The sequence below is a fragment of the Spea bombifrons genome, chromosome 3 (assembly GCF_027358695.1).
Source record: "Spea bombifrons isolate aSpeBom1 chromosome 3, aSpeBom1.2.pri, whole genome shotgun sequence".
In the NCBI taxonomy this organism is placed as follows: domain Eukaryota; kingdom Metazoa; phylum Chordata; class Amphibia; order Anura; family Pelobatidae; genus Spea; species Spea bombifrons.
This window is the reverse complement of record NC_071089.1, coordinates 76,906,249-76,929,836: the sequence shown is the minus strand read 5'-3', so window position 1 is coordinate 76,929,836 and position 23,588 is coordinate 76,906,249. Positions and strand designations below refer to the sequence as shown.

At 37.0% G+C, this 23,588-nt stretch overlaps 1 protein-coding gene across 1 annotated transcript; it reads left to right on the top strand.

Moving 5' to 3' along the window:
• Window positions 1–355: 355 nt before the first annotated feature.
• HCRTR2 (hypocretin receptor 2) lies at window positions 356–23,588 on the top strand. The gene is made up of 7 exons (XM_053459750.1): window positions 356–632; window positions 10,430–10,608; window positions 12,165–12,408; window positions 19,253–19,368; window positions 20,141–20,364; window positions 22,238–22,359; window positions 23,296–23,588. Exons 1-7 carry the CDS (start codon window positions 416–418, stop codon window positions 23,523–23,525), a joined length of 1,332 nt encoding a protein of 443 aa, XP_053315725.1. The 5' UTR covers window positions 356–415; the 3' UTR covers window positions 23,526–23,588.

Sequence of the window (23,588 nt, the reverse complement as noted above, 5' to 3'; positions counted from 1 at the left end):
TGGAGGATGTGTGCACTTGGAACAACCGTAATGCTGTTAAAACGGAATTAGAAATTTGGCTTCAAGGGCTTTCAATCAAAAAGCATAGGATGCCAGTGGAAGCTGACTAGATCCCATCTTAAGTAAGCTCTCCATGGGCATGTACAGCGGTGAGATCGACTGCACCTCATCTCAACCCGTGGAACTTCTGAACATGGTCTCTCATCCCTGCCTCTACTTTATCTTCTGAATATTGACATCGCTTCAGTTATCTTAAAGTTCGGAGTGAGACCTATGTTCTAATTAGGGATCTGGCATCTCTATGTTGGTGCTTTTAGGTTTTCCACTTTGGGTTATTCAGAAGATCACTAGAAGTTGATGAATTACGCCGGGGTAAGGAAGCACTACAGCGTTTAACCAGATCGGATCAGCTAGTATGACAGGAACAAAACTTGATGATCTACTGTACAATAATTGGTCTGTGCAAGAACTGAACGTGACACAGGAGCCTTTTCCTAACCCATCTTCTGATTATGACGAGGAATTCCTTCGTTACCTCTGGAGGGAATATTTACACCCAAAGGAGTATGAATGGGTGCTTATTGCGGGTTATATCACCGTCTTTATTATAGCTCTTATTGGAAATATCCTAGGTAAGTGATCAATGAAAATATAAACATTATGCTATGATTGCATACCTCGATCAAAACATAAAACCTCATTACTTTACTCCTTTCTTTGATAGTCTGCTTCGGAATTTCATTGACATAAATAATTAGTCATGGAGTAGTCATGTCTTGCAACTCAAGGGCAGTTGAGTTTTTTAGGCTTAAAAGATCGAAGAAACAATGATTCTTTTTAACAAATGATTATCGTATAGTCTATTGTTATCAATAGCTAGTTAATTTATTAAATTGAGCCCACTGAAAATGACGTTCTGCAGCATAGAATGAGTGTGTTGTGCTGGATGGCACTGTCCACCCTGGTGGTGATAAATGGTACTACACGTGTACACTAGAAAATACAAACGTTAATTTAACCGAGACATTAAAATGTTTCTTCAAGGATAATTTAATCTTTCTATAAGTGAAATGTTGTTGGTTGGCTGCTGGTTTGTTTTAATATAACTTCAAAATATCTTATGCACTCTGCAGTACTATTCTTAGAAGTAATAAGCTAAAAATAATTTTACAATGTAGTCTGATGTCATGAAATCCGTGAGAAGGTGATAGATTTGGCAGTATGAATACGTATCAAATATTCTAATAAATATGTCCTGTAGTTATCCATGTATTGCTGTTGCTTACACTGATCTTACTGTACAGTGAGTGAAAATGTGTTTTACCAGTCTTATTTTAATTGTTACTGTGACACTTTTTGAGGTGGTTGTACATATGTGACATGAGAAAATAGTCATCAATCGCTACATATTATAGTAAATGCAAACTATTACCAACGTTAGTTCTGTGTTAAAGCGAACATTGATTTACAGTATATTCTTTGTCTGAGAGTGACAAGTAATTAAACAGATACCGATGTCTAGGTCAACCTTAATCTCCCAGGTGACATTCTGGCAAAGTCCTGGCACACATTGTTCCAAATTGAGATACCAATTCTCAAAAACAGCTTTATAATATGTGGATTAGACACATGTGGTTCTCTATCTCGGTCTGGGAGGACCACTAACTTTGAGCTTTGTCCATTGGAGGGAGAGTTGGCCGTAGAGTTTACAGGAGAACATTGTGAACATTATGAAGAACCAACCCCCAATCAGCTTTTGCAACAAGAAGATCTTTAATGGTTGTGTAAAATATGTAATTATGTTAAGGAGATGTCTCCAAACTCTCCTTACTAATTGATTTATGCCGTATATATATGGCAAGTTTAGCCCTTCCTGCTGGGCAAACTTGCTGGTGTTGGTCCTTCATAATGCCTGGTGATGTGAGAAAGCTAAAACCACAACCCTTGCCAAACCTTCATTGTCTTGAATACAATCAGGGAGCTCTATTCTTCAAGAACTGGAGGATGGTACACCATGTAAGGTACCATGTAAGTGATTTTGTTTATTAATAGCTATATATTTGTAGTTACTGAAAATGTTGACTTATTAACATTATCATTGTATTTGAAAAAATATTCTGTGAAAACAATAATTTGGCAAAATGCAGATCAATTTATAATGTTGCGTTTATACTAACAACAGAAATACATATATTAAAACAACTACATGTATTAGTTAAAACAACCAATGCAGTGTTTATGTAATGTATTTTAAATGTGTATTCTCTGAACTGCCATTAGATATTATTTAGAAATATAAAAGGCAGGCCAGTGGATTGGTAGAAAGAAATCTTTATGTTACATTTATTATAGGTGACTGCCATCTAGTGTCCTTTCTATATATGTAGAATAATTTTTATGGGTCTCACATTTTAAGACAACTCTGTAGTGAATAAATTCATCATATTTTATATTTTTAAAAACAAATGCAAAACAAGAAATCTCATTTTGCAAAAGGATTTAGTCTGAAAATTATTAACAAAGCTGATATAATTTCTTGATTTAAAGTTTATCAGAAGCTGTATTTTTTCATCCTGTTTTTAATCATGCACATTTCACCTCATCCTTTTACCTCTGTGTGCCCATAACTTTTCCCTTTTTCTCTGCATCTGCACATCCCTTTCGTTTTGCTTACAGTCTCTTTTTTCCAGTTATCAATATATATTATGTTTGAAGGATTATTACAAGACTTGGGCACCAGGGGGCTCTTTGTCTTCGTGCTCGTCTTCGGCAAAAAAAAAAATCTTTGTATTCCGCGAATATTCGCCCATTCCTGTCTTCTCTTCGGGGGAATATTCGTGGACATTCTTCGTGTTCGTTTTTTTCTTAGTTTTTTCCGGTTAAGGGGTTAATACAGGGTTAACGCGTACCGCAGCAGCTCTGGCGCCAGGAGTTTAAGTGTCCGTATGAGCAACTCTATTGGTTGCCAGCAGGGGGCTTCCTGCTGGCGACCAATGAGCACACTACCATATATGGCTAATATATTCTCGTGCAGAATGCTGCCCTCTATTGGTAAGATACATTGAGTAGCATTGTTCCATATGCTTGAAATCCAAAGTTATTATGCTACTCAATGTATCTTACCAATAGAGGGCAGGATTCTGCCCAAAGATATATTAGCCATATGGCTATTAAAACCTCATTCTCCCTTCTACCGGTGCTCAGTTATACTTGTGCTTCCTGTATCTCGTGATCCCCTCCGTATATTTAATTATTTCTCTCCTGTGTATCCTGGTATCTGACCCTGGTCTGCTTAACGGTTTTCGTGTATTTCTGGCATCCCGACTCCGGCTTCCCTAACAACCCTGTGTATCTCTGGCACCCTGACCCCGGCTACCCTAACAACTCTGAGTACCTCTGGCATTTTGACCACGGCTTTCTTAACGGCTCCTGTGTACCTCTGGCATCTTGACCCTGGCTACCTCAACGACTCGTGTGTACCTCTGGCACCCTGACTCTGGTCTACTAAATGGCTCCGTCCTGACCACCCGTGCTTATAGCTACACTCCCAAGCGCCCTGATCCCCTCACCAGGCCCCTTGTGCGTGTTCTGTACAGAGCAAGTGTGTTCCATTCCTGCGTTCCGGATTCCTCCTGGTAAGACGAACCTCACAGTACGTGTATATGTGTATATGTGTGTGTAAGGGCAGTGTATGTGTATATGTGTGTGTAAAGGCAGGTGTGTGTAAGGGCAGTGTGTAATGACTTCTATTTAACATGAGGTTGAATGTGATAGGTTAATTCTGAACAAAGCCATAGCCCCAGTTACAGTTATAAGAGGGTGTGCACACTTATGCAACCAGGTTATTGTGAGGTTTTTTTAATCCCCCCCCCTCAAAGATTTCAGCTTGTTTTGCTTCACGTTATTGGTCACATTAAAGGTGGAAATAGTTTTGGAAATAGTTTTGACATGATTTATCTTTGTCTCATTTTGTTTTTTAAACTTACATTTTTTTTAATTTTATTTGCATTTATGTTTTCTCGTTTGTTTCACAAAACTTGCATACAGAAATAGTGGTTACAATGTGTAGGAGCCAAACAATAAGTATAGTTACAGAGAAAATACACATTGATGCAGAAGAAAAATTTTTTAACATCACAAGAACCTGGCATTTTAACAGGGGTGTGCAGATGTTTTATATCAACTGTATATAAATATAAGCACATGCTTTTATAAAATGAGATATTATATATATATTTATATATATATATATATATATATATGAAAGATATCTCATTTTATAGTCAAGCACATGCTTTTAAAAGAGATGTGTGTCTAATTGAAAGGGGATCCTTTGGGATCTTCATGTGTTGATTGTACTCTATTAAAAATATACTGTTGAACAATGGATTGTGGTTATTAGGGGAGAGATGCTATAGTTTATGGTTTATTAATGGTTAAGTTAATTCTGCATTCCTGAGGGCTGAATGCTCCTTATAAGAGAGTTATTTAAGGAGCATTTTCAAGAAGGAAAATATAGATATATATTTTTTTACAAGAAACGCACTGGGGGAAAAAACAAAATAACCCTAAAAAGAAATTTGGAGAATATGCGAAGGTCATAACTGCCCCCTTAGAGGATCAAAAAGAAGGATGGCAATCTTGATAATATGAAATTCGGATAATCTGAAATTTGAATTGATATATGAAAGTATAGATCAAGAAGCAAGATACAATGTTTTAGTCTGTGGACTAGATGATACAATTTTTACATTAGTCAATACATATGCACATAATAAATATCTGGTACGCATCTTGGAAAATACTCTCTCTGAAGTAGGAAAAAATAAAACAAAGAACTGCTAAATAGATTCTTATATTGTCCTGATTTACAAACACCTAATGTTTTTATGGGGTTTTTGTGTTTGATTTTTTGCAAGTTATTGGGCAATAAGTACAAGTAGCATTTTGATAATTCAAAACATTTTTTTCAAATCTGGTAATCCTGTCCCCATGTCCTATTTGAGAAATCTTTGAAGCAGGTCAGTTCAATTTACCCCATCAAACCTTATATTTTTTGAAAACTAGAAACCCTAGAGTATTTCAAATGCTGCTATTTTTAAACTTTCCATGCGCTTATTCTACTACCAGCCTTTGTCAAAATTTGTGTTAGTAATTTATGTTGTGGGGTTTTTTCACACAAATTGTACTTCAGGTATAAATGTACAGCTCCTCTATATGTCACTGCCAAACAACATCTCAATATGTGTTCAGCAACATCCCCCAAGATACTACCCATTCATGGGTTTGTCAGGTTGTTTGGGAGGTAAAGACCACATTTGGGAGGTCCGCATTTTTGCGCCCATGTCCTGTTTGGGACATAATCTTTAAACCCTGTCCAATGTACCCCATCAAACCATCCTTTTTTTAAAAAAAAAAAACTAGTCACCTCATAGGTATTTCAAATGCTAGTATTTTAACTCATTCCATACCATTATTTTTGGAAGGATACAGCACTAATTTTAACACTCATAAAAATAAATGTTTTATTTTTTATGTCTTTGGACTTTTTTTTTAACATTTTGTTGTTAGAACTGGATTACCTCTGATCCCAGAAGGTTTGAGAAATCAATTATAAAACTTTGCTTGGGCAGATTAATAAATACTACAAGAATGTATTAATTAATAATACAAGAATGGGGCCATTTACAAATCTCTTGGTGGGGACTTAATAATGTACTTAAATCCTATGAACTACCTAGATGGAACTATATTTTTAGTATGATTGTAGACTTGTCCAAATTCATGGCTTGCAAGTATTCAAAAAACCTTTAATAATTATGCCTGGAGGGGAAGGAAACTTAGATTGGCAAGGTGACTTCTTTATAAAACTATGAATGAGGGAGGCATATGTGCACCAGGCATTGAAAAATAGTAAATTGACTTCTGTCTAGGGGCGCTTAAAACCGCGAGGTTTTGGAGAGGGGGCAATAATATAGAACATCTATCCAAAAAAGAAACTGAATGGATTTTTAAATTAAAGACATACAAAAAGGGTGGCCTGAACTTAGAAATAGACATTTTGTCTTTTTTGTAGGAATATCCGTTTTTCGCCCCTTTTTTCACCATTTGACTTTGTGTCAAGATGTTTGTTCACAAATAAACAATTTTATGGATAACTCACCAGGACACATGATAGGACACGATTAAGATATAAAGTTCTTACTTGAATGAAATAGATCTTATTCACCCCACACAAGTTAGAAACATTAAAAAAAATAAATAACAAAAAATAAATAAAAAATAAAAAATAATAATAAAAATAAAAACAAATAAAAACATACAAGAATAGAATTATATAAAAAACACACCCACCTTGTGTATAGCTTTACAGGATAATATGCAAGTAAATAAATAAATAAAAATAAATAAATAAGAACACACAGGAATATAAATATATGACAAAAATTCACTCACCTTTTGTACATCACTTTATGATAATATTCACTTCTCCTTTGATATATACTTTTTTGTATACACAAAAAGATATTACCACCTTATGGGTATATATATATATATTGTAATAATTTACATTCTACATATATTGTTTTATTCCTATTCATTCCTTCTCTTTATGGGTCTCTATCTGTAATTTTTTTTTATATATAAACGTAGACAGTGCAAACTGAACCATATTGATGACCCGAATAGTATATTTTATCCCCTTATCCCTTTATCTCTTAATTTTCTTTTATCCCCTTTACGAGCCCATTTGTATAAGCCATGGACATACTGGGCATCACCCTCATAACCCATTGATATGATTTATTGATACACAATGGATCGTGTTTTACCCCTATCTTAATATATAAAATCATGGTTTTGATGATGATCCGCCCATGCAATGGGTACTTACGACTCCCACTAGCCGATTTTCATCTATATATGAATAATCCCCCGTCCCTCCGAGCTTTAAATAAAACAAACGCTGTTATGCGGACATCTCTAATTTTTTATTTTGTTCCCGGGATACGTGATCCCTCATTGCACGCAGATTCAAGAAAAAATACATACCCGATACACTATACGGGTAGGAAGTAACGGAACATGAAAATTGACACGCAGATGGGACATACAGCATGCACGCACGCCGCAGAACGAATACGTGATGACGCGACGGCAATAGACACACAAACAGACTGAACGAAAAGAACGCAGACGACGCATCCGAGGGAGCATAAAAGGATGAACACCATTCGGCCACGATTATACCTCCTGAGGAAGCCTTTAAACGGCGAAACGCGTTGAGGATTGTTCATTTTGGACTTGATTTGTCTTTTTAAATATATTTTCATATATATTTTATTTATTATATATTTTTATATTGTTTAAGTACTTTTTTAGCACGTCTGGACAACTTTGTAAACACCTATATGGTGTAGTTGCCCACGAGAGTGTGGTAAGGGCTTAGTCCCAGATTAAATGATTTTGTAACCATTTGGATCCATTTATGGCACATATTTAATGAACACATACTATTTATTATATACATAAGCACTTGCACTTTATCCATATCTACACTGGAATATTGAAGAAATCTTCTTGTGGAAACCAGCATAACCTCCTCAGGAATTTCATCAAAGGATCGGCTCCACTCCAGGACAACAAACCAGATGAGCTTGATATCTCTCTACTAAATGTGAGTGCATTACTGCATAGCACACATATTGATGATAAAGGTATCACCCTATTAGATTTTTTTTGTCTTACATACATGTGGAGCCAAGGAATCAACACATACACCGAGGAGTGGTTGTGATATACGCGCTAAAAGCTTATCCACATTGTGAGTGCATTCATTGAAGCTTTGTGCCGGAGTTATATTGTTTTTACTGTATTACACTATATTTTTTTCTCTTTTTCCTTTTTTATATCGTTGTATGAGCTATTCGTGATCGCGGTTTTAAGCGCCCCTAGACAGAAGTCAATTTTGTATTCCCCTTTTCAACATTCCGTGGAGAGTGTTTTGTAGGGTTGCAGCTATAGACCCGACCGCAAGAAAGGAAAGTATTTCTTTTTCTTTCTTTATTTTTCACTTTTTGACACTGGGTTTCACTTCTTCACGTTCTATACATTGAAAAATTCAAAAGATTCAAAAGATCTGAAGCAATTCAAAAGATCTGAAATTTTGAAAGAATTTTAGTCTTGGCACAGAAATCAAAAATTGGCTGAAATTCCTTTGGACTGTAACATGACTTATATGGATCTAAAGCATTGGGAACAAAAGGGCATGTTTAAGTTTGAAGATACAGAAGAAGGAAGTCCATCTAATGAGGCTTTTCCTCTCAATTTGACAGGATTCTGGAATAGAAACTAAAAATCTATTTAGATTGTAAGGATGAAATTGAATAGAAGGACTGGATTAATATTATTCCAAAACTTAAAAAAAGTTATTCATTGTTTCAACTTGGTAGAATTTCAATATAAAATGATTCAAACATGGTATTATATCCCGATAACCTTATATAAAATGTACTCAAATATTTCTCCTAAATTATGAAGATATAAAAGAGAGTTAGGGATGTTATACATATGTTATATTCACGCATATTCACTGATTACATTTTGGGATATGATATATAACATCTTGAATAAACTAAATATTGGCAACATCTGCACTGGCCAATTCTGAATGGAGTATCCAAATATTTGATTTCACATATTCTCATGGCTGCGAAATTCTCATCAGTTACAAGAGTTTTTTTTTATGCAGGGTAATTGAGAACCAGTTTAGTACCGCTTAATGATGGAAAAAGAGGTAATAAACTAGCTATAGTAACCGCTGGGATTCTCTTCTTCCCTGCGCATCATAACCTTTCGAATAATATTATAGGTTTAAAACTGTTCAGTGTAGTAGTAGTGCAGGGCTATTGGTCTATATTCTTTTGTATACGGCAGGGCTATGATAAAGCATAAATTAAAAAAAGCTATTTTGGAAACAAAAGACAGTTATCTACAATGAAATATAATTTCCCACAGCGTAACACAAAAAAAGGTGTGTCATGGGAACTAATAAATAAGATCAGCATGGAAAATGGAATGATTTATTATGCATAACATTTAGTAGATTGGGACAGACAAGTTAATTATGTTAAATTACAGTGTAATTAATTACTATTTTAGAATACAAAGGAGGCAAGGTGATGAAACACTAAATTCCTGTTTTTACAAATTATTTATACATTTATAATAGTGTATATGTCACTGAGGCAGTCTACTTATTCAGTGATTATTGTACAATTTTGTTTTTACATGGAGGGGAAGGCATGCATGGGCCAAGCCCAGTCAAACAGCCCATACTTTTGTATGCATTTTCTTTCTCTGGGGGATATTTGGTGTTCACCCCAAGTGTAGAGATGGTCCTCTGTACTCACCTTTGCCAAGAGGGCAAACAACTACACTGGTGAGGCCCTTGAAGAACGCAAAATATCTCTGAGATTGTTGGTTTTCTCGGTTTTAGACTGACTTTGCGGCCATGATCAAACTGATATGTTGATGGAGATTTTAGCACAAGTAAGCGGAAATGTGAGACTCTCTCATGTGGAGGCGCACCCTAAGAGAGGATATAAAGTTGCTGTCTGTTCTGACAAGCAGATAGTTCACCGGGAGCAGTTCAGTCCAGTCCAATGTATAGGAAACCTGTATAAGATGCACAGAAAGTAAAACATTTTTTTGTGATTTTGTTATTAAAAGCAGTTGTGTTTTTTACAAGCAAAACAAATAAATATGTTTAAAGATACCATTTTTTTTCAAACTGGCAAGTTTCAAACCATTTTTTAGTGAGAAAACATTCTTATGGCACTTATCTGGGTCATAACTTCTGCAAGGCAGAAGGGGCAGTAGCCCCATGCACCATAACGTGAGAGGCATACTTTAGCCAACCATCGACAATGCTACTGTACCTCCTTCCGCATCAAGAACTGACCGTAATGCCAACCTTCCTGCTTAATCTTCCAACCCTACCTAAATGCCAAAAGATCTACATACGGTGCTGGCAGATATGAAATGTCACCTAAAACCCTCAATTTAGGGACGTAGTAAAGGCCTCTCTGAGGCCAAGTCCAAGATTCTTCGAACAGTCTGACTTGGACCAGCTGAGTTACCAAGGTAGGAACACGGTGGAGGCCATATAACGCATTGTCACTGGACCCCGCAGTAAAAGCAAGGCTGCGCAAGCAGCTATTAGAAAAAAGACTATGAACAAGGTAGAGGATTAAGGGGATGATGAAGGGAGTGTGAGTGGTTACTGATCATTGGCTTTTTTCAGGTTTAATAATATTGTTTCACATATTAATGTTTTACACAGTAATGACATTTTTTAAATCTATGTCTATGGTTGTCTAAAAAAATCTAATTTTTTTGTTATATTAACATTTTGGTATACTGTTAGTTTGTGTTGCAGTTTGGAAGAATCATCACATGAGGACAGTGACTAACTATTTTATAGTCAACCTTTCACTTGCTGATGTCCTTGTTACGATTACTTGTCTTCCTGCGACCCTGGTAGTTGATATAACAGAGACTTGGTTCTTTGGAAAAACTCTCTGCAAAATTATCCCTTACTTACAGGTATTATTTTTATTTCTTTAGTAAAATGTTTTATTTATAATCTTTAACTCATCATTAATCTAATTCTTTGGGTTCTTGTTACTAAAGCATAAAATACTGTACATTATCAGTTAACCCCTTCACGACACAGCCCGTACATGTACGGGCTCACAATGCATTGTTCTACATTTCCTGGCTGCATGGTCTTGATTAATAACTGGAAACAGAGAAATCAGTGCCCTAATGAAAGGGAAACTATGCATCACTCGGAATGAGAAAAACTGAGCATTAAAAGCATAGATGCTTACTTCCACTAGACCATTAAAGACCTGCATCTCATCTTCCAGGGAACGTATGGCAATAGAGGTATAGCTCATTAACAAAGAGAAGGTCATGTTGTTATTTAAACCATATTGCCATATAATGGTCGGTTCATGGCTCCTAAATGAGCAACTGGTGGAATTAGCTAATGAAAGAATTACAATTGCATTTCCATATCTTTTACACAAAAAACTTAATTTACCATTTCTTTTAAATTAGACATTTGGTATTTAAGTAAAAATAAAGCCTTGTCTTAAGGAACAGCATGTTCTACCTACATATTGATGGCCACAAGACCAAACAACAATTTCTTAATTGGATAACATGTTCCAGTATAATTGCTCTTGAAATCCAGTTGTTTTTAATACAGCAATCACATTCACTGCAATGGCCATATTTATGCCACCCTACTAGAGGCTTCAAAAAACATTTGCCTGAAAAAATAAAAATCAATTAAGATTAAAAAAAATCGAAGATCGTGTACATATTCCAGTAGAAATATACACCTTTTAATAAGATGTTCACTGCCCACCAACTCTCATTACAATCAACATTACATATATTTGTATGTATTCACCAAGAGTTCACCAATGGTCATTCGAGTTATGAGGGCATTAGAGGGGTAATTAAAACAACCTGAGAATGTATTGTCCCCAAGTATACCATCGACTGCTCAGAGGGACAAAGGAGTTAAAAATTATATTTCCCAATGGGAGACATGGACAATAAGCTGTGCCTCCCTATCACCAATTTGAACAGCTTGTATAATATAAGATGCAGTTCAAGAATGGCAACCTTTAACATTTATGAAAAAATAATTCTTTGATATATAAACCTTTGCTTGGTTATTCTTATGGTTAACTGTTTCATTAGTTTGAGAATTCACAGAATTCTAATAGAATAATCAGGCTCAGGCCAGAATGACCAACATCAGTAACAGTAATATAATAGTATATAATAATTAGTATACTATTATTAATATAATACATATAAAACGCATAGACTTTCTTTCAGCTTCATATTTCATTAAAATATAATTGCTTTACATAATAACTGTATTTAACTGTACATTTATTTTATGGTATTTAAAACATGGCAGTTATTATAAATATGGGTAATGTGACTTATTTTATAAATTCATTTTTGCATTTTAGTGAAAACGTGGTTCGCATTGTAGTGTGTTGAAATTTGAGATGTTGTGTGGTGGCGCAAAAAGATTAGTAGTTTGATATGAAATTTATTTAATCTTTTCTCAGACTGTGTCAGTTTCTGTTTCTGTGCTAACCCTCAGTTGCATCGCCTTGGATAGATGGTACGCAATTTGTCATCCATTAATGTTCAAAAGTACTGCAAAGAGAGCACGAAACAGCATTATAATTATTTGGATTGTATCCTGTGTTATAATGATCCCACAGGCAATTGTCATGGAGTGCAGTAGTGTGTTTCCAGAACTAGCCAACAAAACTATTTTATTCACTGTCTGTGATGAGCGTTGGGAAGGTAAGTGAACCATAATTTACAAAATTGTTTTAGCAATTTAAGTTATAGTTGGTGATGCATAACAAATTACAAATAACACACATATATATATGTATATATATATATATATATATATATATATATATATATATATACTGTATATATATATATATATATATATATATAAATATATATACATAAAAATTTGAAATAGATAAAATGTGTGACCTTTTCTCATGTACTATTGTGTAAACCTGCATATACATAATACATTTCCTTTAATATGCATTCTATACTAGTTAAGTGAACTTAATTTATTGATTAAATGTATGCGGCAAGTAAAATAAAATTACATAATCTTGTCTAACACAAGATATGTTGCTTTCTAATTATTTTTCATATTTTTTTAGCTTTAGGCACAAAAAAAATCACACTTAAAATATAACTTAATTATAATAGTATAACATTGATTACATATTGCACAAGTAACAATAGAAAGAATGTAAAAATGTGTCCAGCATGTTTATTAAGTTGGGGATTGCTTACTGGATATTACATATAGACATAGAATTTGGCGCCCCACTCCCCACCCATTTCCTTTGAATGGAACGCCCCTGGGACCGCAAGGGAAGACTCCGGGTAGCCGGAGCTCAGAAGTTCCTAGGTATGGAGATAAGAACCATCTGGCCCATGTAGTCTGCCTTTTTTCCTTAAGTAAGAGGTTTAAGGCTAGGTTTCCACTTGGGTTTTTGTCCGGCGTTTTTTTCTTGATGAAAAGCGCCAGGAAAACTGCCAAGAAAACTGCCAAGAAAACTGCCGCTGCATTTACCTGCGTTTTGGCGTTTTTTCTGCAGTTTTTTCTGGCGTTTTAGCCTTTCTGTGGAAATTGCTTTTTTTGACCTTAGGCAGTTTTTCCAGCCTTTACAAGTTAGAAGTTTCACCCAGCTAAAAGGGATTAGGATAAATGGCAAGTATCTGCCCTCTCCTGCTGTCATTTACTTGGTAGACCCTTTTGTCTCTTTTCTGTGGTTTGTAAGGCATGCTTTATTTCGAATGTCTGCTCCTCTAGGAAGATTGGCCCCAAATGATGGTGCAAATTGTTTGCTGTTGCTTTTGGCACGCAGGATCCGGTCGCGTATGTTTGTTTGTAATGGCATGTTTGTTCCAAATGGTGTAAAATTCAATATGAACCAGTCCAGGACTTTGTTTTGTGTGAAACTGTTTGTTTTCAGCCTATTTCTCGTAGGACACACAGATACTGGGTCCATCCTCTGCATTGTAACTGTGGAAAAAACGCCATAAAAAACGCCAAGGCAATAAACCCACATGGCTTTTTCATGGCGTTTTTTCTCTCCCATAGACTTCTATTGGAGAAAAACGCCAAGATTTCTTGCAAAAAACGCCAGAGTGTCAACATGCTGCGATTTTGAAAAACTGCCACAGAGCCCAAAAAAGCAGAAAAACGCCAAAGAGGACTGAAAAAACGCCAAACAGAAAAACGCCAAGTGGAAATGGCATTTTGCGATTTCCTATTGAATTACAGCTAACATCTGGCTGCATGCGTTTTTCACAAAAAAACGCCAGGTGGCGCTATTGGCGTTTTTATAGGCGTTTTTAGCAAAAAAAACCCCAATGGAAACCAAGCCTAAACCCCTATCAGGCTAGGTTTCCACTTGGGTTTTTGTCCGGCGTTTTTTTCTTGATGAAAAACGCCAGGAAAACTGCCAAGAAAACTGCCACTGCATTTACCTGCGTTTTGGCGTTTTTTCTGCAGTTTTTTCTGGCGTTTTAGCCTTTCTGTGGAAATTGCTTTTTTGACCTTAGGCAGTTTTTCCAGCCTTTACAAGTTAGAAGTTTCACCCAGCTAAAAGGGATTAGGATAAATGGCAAGTATCTGCCCTCTCCTGATGTCATTTACTTGGTAGACCCGTTTGTCTCTTTTCTGTGGTTTGTAAGGCATGCTTTATTTCGAATGTCTGCTCCTCTGGGAAGATTGGCCCCAAATGATGGTGCAAATTGTTTGCTGTTGCTTTTGGCACGCAGGATCCGGTCGCGTATGTTTGTTTGTAATGGCATGTTTGTTCCAAATGGTGTAAAATTCAATATGAACCAGTCCAGGACTTTGTTTTGTGTGAAACTGTTTGTTTTCAGCCTATTTCTCGTAGGACACACAGATACTGGGTCCATCCTCTGCATTGTAACTGTGGAAAAAACGCCATAAAAAACGCCAAGGCAATAAACCCACATGGCTTTTTGAGGCTAGATTTCCACTTGTTTTTTTTTTGCTAAAAACGCCTATAAAAACGCCAATAGCGCCACCTGGCGGTTTTTTGTGAAAAACGCATGCAGCCAGATGTTAGCTGTAATTCAATAGGAAATCGCAAAATGCCATTTCCACTTGGCGTTTTTCTGTCTGGCGTTTTTTCAGTCCTCTTTGGCGTTTTTCTGCTTTTTTGGGCTCTGTGGCAGTTTTTCAAAACTGCAGCATGTTGACACTCTGGCGTTTTTTGCAAGAAATCTTGGCTTTTTTTCTCCAATAGAAGTCTATGGGAGAGAAAAAACGCCATGAAAAAGCCATGTGGGTTTATTGCCTTGGCGTTTTTTATGGCGTTTTTTCCACAGTTACAATGCAGAGGATGGACCCAGTATCTGTGTGTCCTACGAGAAATAGGCTGAAAACAAACAGTTTCACACAAAACAAAGTCCTGGACTGGTTCATATTGAATTTTACACCATTTGGAACAAACATGCCATTACAAACAAACATACGCGACCGGATCCTGCGTGCCAAAAGCAACAGCAAACAATTTGCACCATCATTTGGGGCCAATCTTCCCAGAGGAGCAGACATTCGGAATAAAGCATGCCTTACAAACCACAGAAAAGAGACAAAAGGGTCTACCAAGTAAATTACATCAGGAGAGGGCAGATACTTGCCATTTATCCTAATCCCTTTTAGGCTAGGTTTCCACTTGGGTTTTTTTTAGCTAAAAACGCCTATAAAAACGCCAATAGCGCCACCTGGCGTTTTTTTGTGAAAAACGCATGCAGCCAGATGTTAGCTGTAATTCAATAGGAAATCGCAAAATGCCATTTCCACTTGGCGTTTTTCTGTTTGGCGTTTTTTTAGTCCTCTTTGGCGTTTTTCTGCTTTTTTGGGCTCTGTGGCAGTTTTTCAAAACTGCAGCATGTTGACACTCTGGCGTTTTTTGCAAGAAATCTTGGCTTTTTTTCTCCAATAGAAGTCTATGGGAGAGAAAAAACGCCATGAAAAAGCCATGTGGGTTTATTGCCTTGGCGTTTTTTATGGCGTTTTTTCCACAGTTACAATGCAGAGGATGGACCCAGTATCTGTGTGTCCTACGAGAAATAGGCTGAAAACAAACAGTTTCACACAAAACAAAGTCCTGGACTGGTTCATATTGAATTTTACACCATTTGGAACAAACATGCCATTACAAACAAACATACGCGACCGGATCCTGCGTGCCAAAAGCAACAGCAAACAATTTGCACCATCATTTGGGGCCAATCTTCCCAGAGGAGCAGACATTCGAAATAAAGCATGCCTTACAAACCACAGAAAAGAGACAAAAGGGTCTACCAAGTAAATGACATCAGGAGAGGGCAGATACTTGCCATTTATCCTAATCCCTTTTAGCTGGGTGAAACTTCTAACTTGTAAAGGCTGGAAAAACTGCCTAAGGTCAAAAAAAGCAATTTCCACAGAAAGGCTAAAACGCCAGAAAAAACTGCAGAAAAAACGCCAAAACGCAGGTAAATGCAGCGGCAGTTTTCTTGGCAGTTTTCCTGGCGTTTTTCATCAAGAAAAAAACGCCGGACAAAAACCCAAGTGGAAACCTAGCCTTAGCTGGGTGAAACTTCTAACTTGTAAAGGCTGGAAAAACTGCCTAAGGTCAAAAAAAGCAATTTCCACAGAAAGGCTAAAACGCCGGAAAAAACTGCAGAAAAAACGCCAAAACGCAGCTAAATGCAGTGGCAGTTTTCTTGGCAGTTTTCCTGGCGTTTTTCATCAAGAAAAAAACGCCGGACAAAAACCCAAGTGGAAACCTAGCCTCATGGCGTTTTTTCTCTCCCATAGACTTCTATTGGAGAAAAAAAGCCAAGATTTCTTGCAAAAAACGCCAGAGTGTCAACATGCTGCAGTTTTGAAAAACTGCCACAGAGCCCAAAAAAGCAGAAAAACGCCAAAGAGGACTGAAAAAACGCCAGACAGAAAAACGCCAAGTGGAAATGGCATTTTGCGATTTCCTATTGAATTACAGCTAACATCTGGCTGCATGCGTTTTTCACAAAAAAACGCCAGGTGGCGCTATTGGCGTTTTTATAGGCGTTTTTAGCAAAAAAAACCCCAATGGAAACCAAGCCTCAGTCTTTGGTCAGGTCCTAGAGTGAGGAAAGCTTTATGTCTATCCCATGCTGGTTTAAATTCCCTTACTGTATTAGCCTCCCCACAGCTGCTGGGAGATGGTTCTATTACCTAGGGTATCTACTACCCTCTGAGTAAAGTAAAACTTCTTACGTTACATCTAAACATCTGGCCTTCAAGTTTTAGACCATGACCTCTTGTTCTAACATTGCTCCTCCTTTCAAATTAGCTTACCTCCTGTACTTTGTTAAATCGCTTTAAGTATTTAAATGTTCCTATTGCATCCCCCCATGTCTTCTTCCCTCCAAGCTATACATATTAAGATCATTTAACCTTTCCTGATAATTTTTGTCCTGCAAACCACTTACCATGTGTGTAGCTCTCATCTGAACTCTCTCCATTGTGCCAATATCCTTCTGGAGATGGGGTCTCCGGAACTGTACACAATATTCTAGGTAAGGCCTGACTAGAGATCTGTAAAGTGGCATAATCACATCCCTCTTTTTTTGCTACTAATGCCTCTCCCTATGCAACCCAGCATCCTGCTTGCTTTTTGAGATGCTTACCTTTAAGTCATCAGAAATAATTACCCCTATGTCCCTCTCTTCCATTGTTACTGACAGTACAGTGCCACCATTCTATATTCTGCCTTGGGCTTTTTACATCCCAAGTGCATTATTTTACATTTATTAATGTTGCAGACCTTTCTATCATCTGCAAAAAGACATATCATACCATTAAGACCTTCTGTAATATTATCATAAAAAAGTAACTGATCCCTGAGGTACCCAACTAGTGACAAGTCCGTCCTCTGAATATACACCATTAACTACAACCTTCTGACCCCTATCACTCAACCATTGGCTTGCCCATTCAACTATTCTGGCATCCATATCCATAGACTGCAATTTATTTATATGTCTTCTATGAGGGACAGTGTCAAATGCCGTACTAAAATCTAGATAAGTTATATCAACAGTTCCTCCCTGGTCTATTATCTTAATTACCCAGTCAAAAAAATAGATTACGTTAGTTTGACAAGATCTTGCTGTAGTAAACCCGTGCTGTTTCTGATCATGCAAACCATTTACTTACCAGATATTTAACAATCCTATAATTTAGCATGGTTTCCATTAATTTGCCAACTACTGATGTAAGGCTTACTGGTTTATAGTGGGCCAAGTATTCCCTTTATAACCTTTATCAAAATGATTCCTATTGATGTTCTCCCCATCACACGCTATAGTCTGAGTCTGGCCAGTAAATTGTTTTTTCTTTTCCTTCTCTCAGTAAAATGGTGAGACCAACAACCTGTTCTCATGGATAATTGAAATGTTCTTAACATATACAGACCTTGTTCCATTTCTAACAAAAAAAATACAATTTTAAAAAGCAAATGTAGTTTATTATTTACTGAATAAGCTGTAATCAACATGGGAATCAATAAAAGAAGTGAGTTTATAAAGGAAGGGGGTTTATTAAAAATAGGAAATACTATCACAAGAGGACATAGTCTTAAATTGGGAGGGCAAAGGTTTAAAAGTAATATCATGAAATATTACTTTACTAAGGGTAGTGGATGTATTGACTAGCCTTCCAGCATAAGAAGTGGTAGAGGTTAATACAGTGAAGGTGTTTAAGCAAGCATGGAATAGGCATAAGGCTAATCTAGATATGAGATAAGGCCAAGGAAAAGGAAAGTATTCAGAGGTTGGGCAGACTAGATGGGCTGAATGGTTCCTATCTGTTCATCTGTTGCTCCCTGTGTCTTCTATCTTCATTAATTTCTCAGTGAACAGAGAGGCCAAAATAATGCAGATAGATTTGTGGAGAATGATGGGTATAGAAATGCTTTTCTTCCTCAGCAAATCTAGCTTCAGAATTCTGGACTCCTAATGTACTTCTCCAAAATGGTGGAGCCACAGGGAGAGGGTGTGCCAGAACCTCTGCCATTCTGCTGAAGTTTGGACACCAGAATCATAAAGAGAGATTCACTGAGAAAGAGAAGTGTTTCTGTAACTCTTTTTCTCTGCAAATCTATCTGCATTAATCTGGCCTCTCAGAGCACTTCTGCAAAAGGGCATAACCACAGGGAGGGCCTCTCCCCCGTTCTGCCCTTTTGTGCCAGTTCACCGGTAGACCATGTCCACAAAGAAGCGGACAAAGAAAGAAGACAAAAGGAGCAGCAGATGAAGAAAGAAAACAGAAAAACAAGATGATGAAGAAGTGGAGCTGGATGTGAATGAGAGTGTGAGGGAGAATAGGTCAGAGTGTGTGAGTGTGAAAGAACCATGAAATTCAAGCAACAATTCAATGATTCAATTTTGTTTGTTTCGTTTTTGGACGAATTTACAAAATTAATGAATTTTGTTAACATTTTAATTCGTATGAATCCGAATGCACCAGTCTACCATTTAGATAATTAGCACATGTCATAAGTGTAGCAAAAAAGTACCTTTTTCTCTTTTTTCCTAGGAGAAATTTATTCCAAAGTATATCACATTTGTTTCTTCTTCATAACTTACATGGTCCCACTGTGCCTGATGATTCTTGCATACTTACAAATTTTTCGAAAACTATGGTGCCGTCAGGTAAGATGCTTTGATCTCTTTGAAGAATATGTAATATCTGATAGCCTTTTGATTTGACATTTAACTTTAATAATTCTTAGTTAATAATCGACAAAGGGTGGTAATATATACCTACGGAATTTGACGTATGTCACTGCTTATATTGATTATATATCATACTAGATGCTAGCACTAAGGGTAGTACCAAAAGAGAAACTAACTTTGGTCCAGGAGTTACAAACCACCATTGGCAAATGTTTCATAATTACAAGGTGATTACAAGTCGCCCCATGAATGTATTGCATTTTTCTGGTACAACATTATACTTATTATGTTCATTTTTTTGTAAAAGAGTAGGAATACGTCTTTAAGGTCTACAATTCTTTGTGGATACCATTCAATCTTTCTGACTTAAAAATGTATTTTACTTAATCTCACATATCCTATTTCAGGAACATTATTACTTAAGATTAAGAAGTGATCTTTATAAATCAGACTATAAACCTGATATAATATAACCTCCCACCGACTTCATTGGACCGCCCGCTGACATCAGTGGGCAGTCCTGGCCGCGTCCTACAAGGGAAGGCTCCGGGTAGCCAGAGCCCAGAAGCTCCCAGATCATATCATATGGTTGAATACTTAGAGATAGCAGCTTATTTCATAACAATGTGCTGGAAATACAAATGCTAACTGTCTGAATAATTTAAAATTTAAGAAAATGAAATCTTTATTCTGATAACTGATCCATTTTAGTGTTTCCTTTAAAATGTTTGCCTGCTGTACATTACAGATTCCAGGAACATCATCTGTAGTTCAGAGAAAGTGGAAGCCCTTGCAGTGTCCAATCCAGTCTAGAGGTCAAGGACAACAAGTATCTAAACCAAGAAGTAATGCTGTGGCAGCTGAAATTAAACAGATCCGAGCAAGGAGGAAAACAGCCCGAATGCTTATGGTTGTTTTGGTGGTATTTGCACTTTGCTACCTGCCAATAAGTATCCTTAATATTCTTAAAAGGTAATGCCTAATTACATATTTAACATGTTACCATTGGGTTACTTTTGTATAGGAACATATTCTAACTTATAAAGCACACGCACATGCTGTGCAAACCTTTTAGGCGGGTGTGAAAAATATGCTGTAAGGTAAGAATACTTTAAAAGAAACACGTTAATTTATTTTCATCATTTAACAAAATGCACTAACCTTTGCTTTCAAACCAGCATCAATTATTCTATGTACACTTGCATAAAGTAATTGATCTAGTAGGCATATAGGTGTACAATTAAACAATTATACCCAACAGGTGCTAATGATCATACATATAATATGTAGACTGAAACACAATTATTAACTGAAACATAAACAGCTGTGGAGGAATACAACTGGGTGAGGTTTCTAAAGACAGCTTAATGTCAAAAGCCATACACCATGGTTAGACTGAGAACAACAACAAGACACAAGGTAGTTGTACTGCATCAGCAAGGTCTCTCTCGGGCAGGAATTTTAAGGCAGACAGGGGTTTTCAGATGTTCTGTCTTAGCACTTTTGAAGAAGCACAAAGAAACGGGAATGTTGAGGACTGTAGACATAGTGGTCAGCCAAAGAAGCTTAATGCAGCAGAAAAAAGACACATCATTGGTACTTCCTTTTGCAATCTGAAGTTGTTCAGCAGTGCCATCAGCTCAGCATTGGCAGAAAACAATGGGAGTCTGGTGCTCCCATCTACTATCAGGAGTCAGGTCAGAAGTAGTCTTCATTGAAGACTTGCAACCGAAAGGCCAACGTGGAAACAAGGCCTAGCGATTCACCTATTCATGAAAACACAGTAACTGGGGTGCAGAAAAATGTCAGCAGGTGCTTTGGACTGAAATTTTTGAAATATTTGGCTGTAGCAGAAGGCAGTTTCTTCACTGAAGGGCTGGAATGTTGTACAAGAATGAGCGTTTCCAACAATGAAGCATGGTGGAGGCTCCTTACAAGTGTAGGGCTGCATTTCTGCAAATAGAGTTGGGGATTTGCTCAGAATGTATGGCCTATTGGTCGCTTGCACGGCCCTTTAACCTATGGATTTCCGCTCCCGTTAACCCCTTCGATGCTGTGTTAGATAACGCAGCATCGAAGGGGTTAACGGGAGCGGAAATCCATAGGTTCGCTGTCAGGGGTTACAAAGACCGAGTGAGTGAGCCTATTGGTCACCTGCAGGGTCTTCCTCTGGCATCAACCAATTGGTTGATGCCAGAGGAGGTCGCTGTAGGCGACCAATAGGCTCATTCGCACTGCCCTGTAACCCGTGACGGCGAACCTGCGGATTTCCACTTCCGGGAACTGCCGCGAAGCCGCGAAGACAAGACAAGGTAAGATAGAAGGGGGGGAATGGTAGTCGAAGACAATCACGAAGATCTTCGTGGTGTGTGTCTTCGTCTTCGCCTACGTTTTACCGCCGCCGTCTTCTCTTCGGCGTGTCTTCGGAACGAACACGAAAACGCACTCTTCGTGTTCGTTTCCATGTTCGCCCGAAGACGAATGCACAAGTCTAATGACAATGACCTCAATCAGCCAAAGTCATAAAGAACTTCTTCATCTTAAAGAAGAACAAAGAGTCCTGGAAGTGATGGTATGAGCCCCCACAGGCCTCTGATCTCAACATCATTGAGTCTATCTGGCATTACATGAAGAGAGATACGTTTCCCAACATGTTTGGAACAAACTAACATGCCAAGTTCCTTAAAAATATGTGCAAAGAATATTGATTTAGATTTTGCGTCTGTTCCCTCTCTTTGCATTTTGTTACAAGAAACACATTCCAGGAGGAAAGCTTTCGATTAACCTCTATAAACGTATCTACTGTATATCATGTATTCTATTGATACATTTTTTTCCTCTTCAGAGTTTTTGGGATGTTTTCCCAGACAAATGACAGGGAGACAGTATATGCCTGGTTTACATTTTCACACTGGTTAGTGTATGCAAATAGCGCAGCTAACCCGATCATCTACAACTTTCTTAGTGGTAAGTATTTTTATTACTATTTTATCTTCTTCTAACAGTGGGACAATATGTCTACCTAGAGCTGATCAATGTGAGGTACTTAATCCATTATGAATTCTAGGGATATGAATCAAAATTAAAAAATCAGGCTGTGAATTGTTTGCTATTGTTTGTTATCAGCAATGGTCATCCAAAACATGGCATGCCTAGTTAACCTATGGGCAGTAAATGGCCATACCAATTTTTTCAGTGTGAGGACCAAACATCAGTTAAAGAAAAAGTAAAACAATTCTTTTAATATAATAAGTAACTATAAATAATATCAATATATTAATATAAACAATACTACATAGTATTAAGATTGATAATAGTAATTAATATTAAAGAATTGTTAATATTAATAATATTCCTTTAATATTAATAAATAGTATCATGGAATAACAGAGAATTAATGTTTTAACTATTATTATAGATATCTTGTCATGTCAGACAGATCCCCAAATTAATAATCCAACAAAACTATCCATACAGTGTGCGAGACGTATGACACCTTGTTCTATGTCCTTGCTGTAGCCATGTCAGGGCATCCAGAGGATGTCAAAGCTTCATCCAGTGAGACTCAGCCCTGACACAAGCATCTAAAACAATTTTTCTCTTGGGATCTATATACCATGTTTGCAGGCTTTTTGGCTGGTGCCGATTATGGTTTAATGTATGGTAGGAGGTTGGTCCTATGGGACACAGTCATGCAATGTTAAATGCAAGGGCTATTTGGTATTTGCCAGTTTTGCTATTTGCCACATCGTAGGATTAGTTACAGTTTTGGTTGGATTAATATGACTAACATACAAAATGTGGGTGTTTTACTATGTTCACATGAAACACTATCTGTATATATAATTTTTTTTTAATGATTTTAACTGAAATATGACTGAAATTCACATTTGTGTTTGTCAGGTAAATTCAGAGAGGAATTTAAAGCAGCGTTTTCATGCTGCTGTCATGGAGTCCATAGAAATCAAGAGGATCACCTTATAAGAGGCAGAGCTAGCACTGAAAGCAGGAAATCACTCACCACACAGACCAGCAACTTTGACAATGTTTCAAGACTTTCCGAACATGTTGTTCTAACAAGCATTAACACGCTAAATACCAATGGAAATGGGCCTGCCGTTTGCAACTGGTAGCATTTAGCAAAGGAACTTTCAAATAAATAAATATACATATTAAAAACTACTCCCCAATCAGAA

Excerpts from the sequence above, each read along its gene's own strand:
- HCRTR2 (XM_053459750.1), top strand. The coding sequence starts at position 416 with ATGACAGGAACAAAACTTGATGATCTACTGTACAATAATTGGTCTGTG. Across the intron at positions 10,609-12,164 it reads AAATTATCCCTTACTTACAG|ACTGTGTCAGTTTCTGTTTC; the intron begins GTATTATTTTTA and ends ATCTTTTCTCAG. Across the intron at positions 19,369-20,140 it reads GAAAACTATGGTGCCGTCAG|ATTCCAGGAACATCATCTGT; the intron begins GTAAGATGCTTT and ends TGTACATTACAG.